Source organism: Meleagris gallopavo, chromosome 8, assembly GCF_905368555.1.
Source record: "Meleagris gallopavo chromosome 8, MGAL_WU_HG_1.1, whole genome shotgun sequence".
NCBI lineage: Eukaryota > Metazoa > Chordata > Aves > Galliformes > Phasianidae > Meleagris > Meleagris gallopavo.
Genome location: NC_139411.1, coordinates 33537501 through 33540000, shown reverse-complemented (window position 1 = coordinate 33540000; position 2500 = coordinate 33537501). Strand labels below are relative to the sequence as shown.

Below are 2500 nucleotides of genomic sequence, written 5' to 3'. Positions count from 1 at the left end.
AGAGCTTTACTATTTGCAAAGAAAAAGGAGGGCAAAATCCCAGCAAAAGCCATGTCATGTAAAATCAATACATCGGATCAATGCTTTATTAACAAGAAAATGTCTTACTTCACATTCCTATGTGGACCTTTGTCTCCGGGATGCATGATGGAATGTCAAATCATATTGCAGTCTTCAACTTTCTGTCGTGTTATTGAGTGCATACGTGTGCGTCTCCTTGCATTGATTACAAGATGTACTGCGCGTGTTTACACAAATAATTGAAGCGCTTGATAATAATGTTGGCCAATTATTTTGGATAGCATTTTCAAATGTTACGTTGCGACTCTCCTCCAGTAAGTTGTAGCCTTTGTGTTCACTCGCGCTCCGCAAACCTGCTGAGTTGTACGGTGTTAATCATCAAATTACATGCTGACTAATGAGTGATGGCCTAAATTGCAGGCTGAGTAATGAATAGATGGAGGCAGTTCTTATTAGTCTCAGAAAACCCATTGATTTATGTAACACCATGCACCATGGAGTTACTCTGCTGAAAACGATATCTACATCAAGAAGTAATATACTCTAATAAGTATTTTCATCTTAACTCTAGTCCTTGGGCCTCCAGGCTCAGTTTTTGTTTGAGTCAGGCAGAGCTATAATAAAGCCCTATGACTCCTTATAAAGCTTGTTAAACACAATGTGTGCAGTCTAACTGAGTCAGGATCATGATTCATGCACTGTACACAGCAGCATGTGCTGCTGATTTATGACCAAGCACAGTTCATAGTCAAAATTACAATTTGAGGGATAAAAAGATTAATTACTATTTGTGGCCTGCAATTTCATGAGGCTAGTGGATTGCAGCTGTAGAATGATAGTGCTCTACATCAGTTTGTAGTCAGCCATTCACAGATTATTAAAGCTTTGCAAGATTAAGTGCTCCTCCTGCCTGGTTTGTGCTCAGGCAATATGCTAGACAAAAAAGGACCACAGGGATAAATCTGAAGCTAGCAATAGCTGGACATATGTCATAATTGCCAGTTTCCCATAAATCCACAGCCAGTATAGAAAGCAGCCCATGATGCAGACATCATATCATGACTGTAGTGATTGCTATATATGGCCTCCAGACCTGTAACTTTGTTACTGTGCTACCATTTTTGCAATATATTGGATAACCCTTTGACTATTTTCCCAGTCTAATTATAAATAGAAGTAATCATTGCTTTGTGAAGGAAGAAAAAAAAAAAAAAAACCCCACACAACACAACTCTTCCTCAGGACAGGTTTTAGAATGTCGTTTGTAGCTGTGATAAGATTGAGGAAGGAAATTGAGCGCCACGTGGAAGTTTGTGCTAAAAAATAGTTTGTTGATCAACGTGTTTATAAATATATACTCTGATTAAACTGACTGATCTGTTTATGTTCTAGCACTTAATGAACCAACCATAGATTATGGCTTTCAGAGGTTGCAGAAAGTTATTCCACGACATCCAGGTGATCCCGAACGGTTACCAAAGGTGAGTAAGGACTCAAAAGCTTTCATTTGTTTGAATTTCACGTACGTTTCTGAGCGGTGCCGTATACTACTTATCACTTGCAAAAATAATGCCACATACAAACTCTGTCTAATGTATCAGCATCTTCAGTAGGTACATCAAGCTGCAAAATCCACAAACCTGAATTCTTACCTTTGACCTATTATTTTCTGCATTCACTCTTTGCCATGAAGTTATTCAACAACCTTTAAGATCGCATCTGATGCTTGCAGAACTGTATTTTAAAGAAAGAGAAGGGATTTTTGGATACAAATATTTTGGATTCTACAAGAGGGACATAAACTTCCTGCGTAATGAAACAGTTCAATTAAACATTTTCCACTCCAGTAGCTTGTAGTGATTTCAATCTAAGCAGCCCCACTCTGATCTGTGATTATTTGACTCTTGTTTTCCTTTCATTTTCGAAAGCTCGATTCAGTTTAATCTTTTGTTTACAAAGCTTTTGTTATAAGTCCCTGACTTAGCAGGCTAACAAATGAAGTCCACATATTAATATCTAGAGGGACTTTTCATTTAAATTCAACAAAGACAAAAGCTGCCTGTGTTGTTTATGCACATGACACGTATCACAGAAATTCCATTTTGATGTAAAACATTAAAGATAAGTCATGCTTATAATTTTTCCTTTTCTTTGATATAATATTGTCTTTTTTCTTGTAGCGCAATCTAAGATTTTCAAGGCAAACTTGAAAACACAAATGAAAAATGAAGTCATAACATTATGACTGATTATTTTGCATTCTATTCCTATGTGCATCAAGTCTTGACCACCTCGGAGTTTTATTAACACAATAAAACCTTTTAGACATTACCTTTTAATGCTCAGCATGAACATAAGCAATATCATTAGGTTTCTCTTTTAATTTGTGAACGCACTAGCAGCTCATATCAGATATTCACCGTTACAATAATTGGAGACAGAGTGAAGGTTTTTCAAAGGCGACGCATTTCACGTAGGG

The 2500-nt window shown here is 36.9% G+C and overlaps 1 protein-coding gene across 13 annotated transcripts in view; it reads left to right on the top strand.

The window, feature by feature from the left end:
• EBF3 (EBF transcription factor 3) overlaps nt 1–2500 on the top strand; it is a 113435-nt gene that overhangs the window by 94753 nt on the left and 16182 nt on the right. For all 13 annotated transcript variants that reach the window (XM_085230270.1, XM_085230266.1, XM_085230261.1 and 10 more), the window contains exon 11: nt 1414–1502. In XM_085230270.1, coding sequence (XP_085086396.1) covers nt 1414–1502 — 89 coding nt within the window. The remainder of the gene's footprint in view (nt 1–1413; nt 1503–2500) is intronic.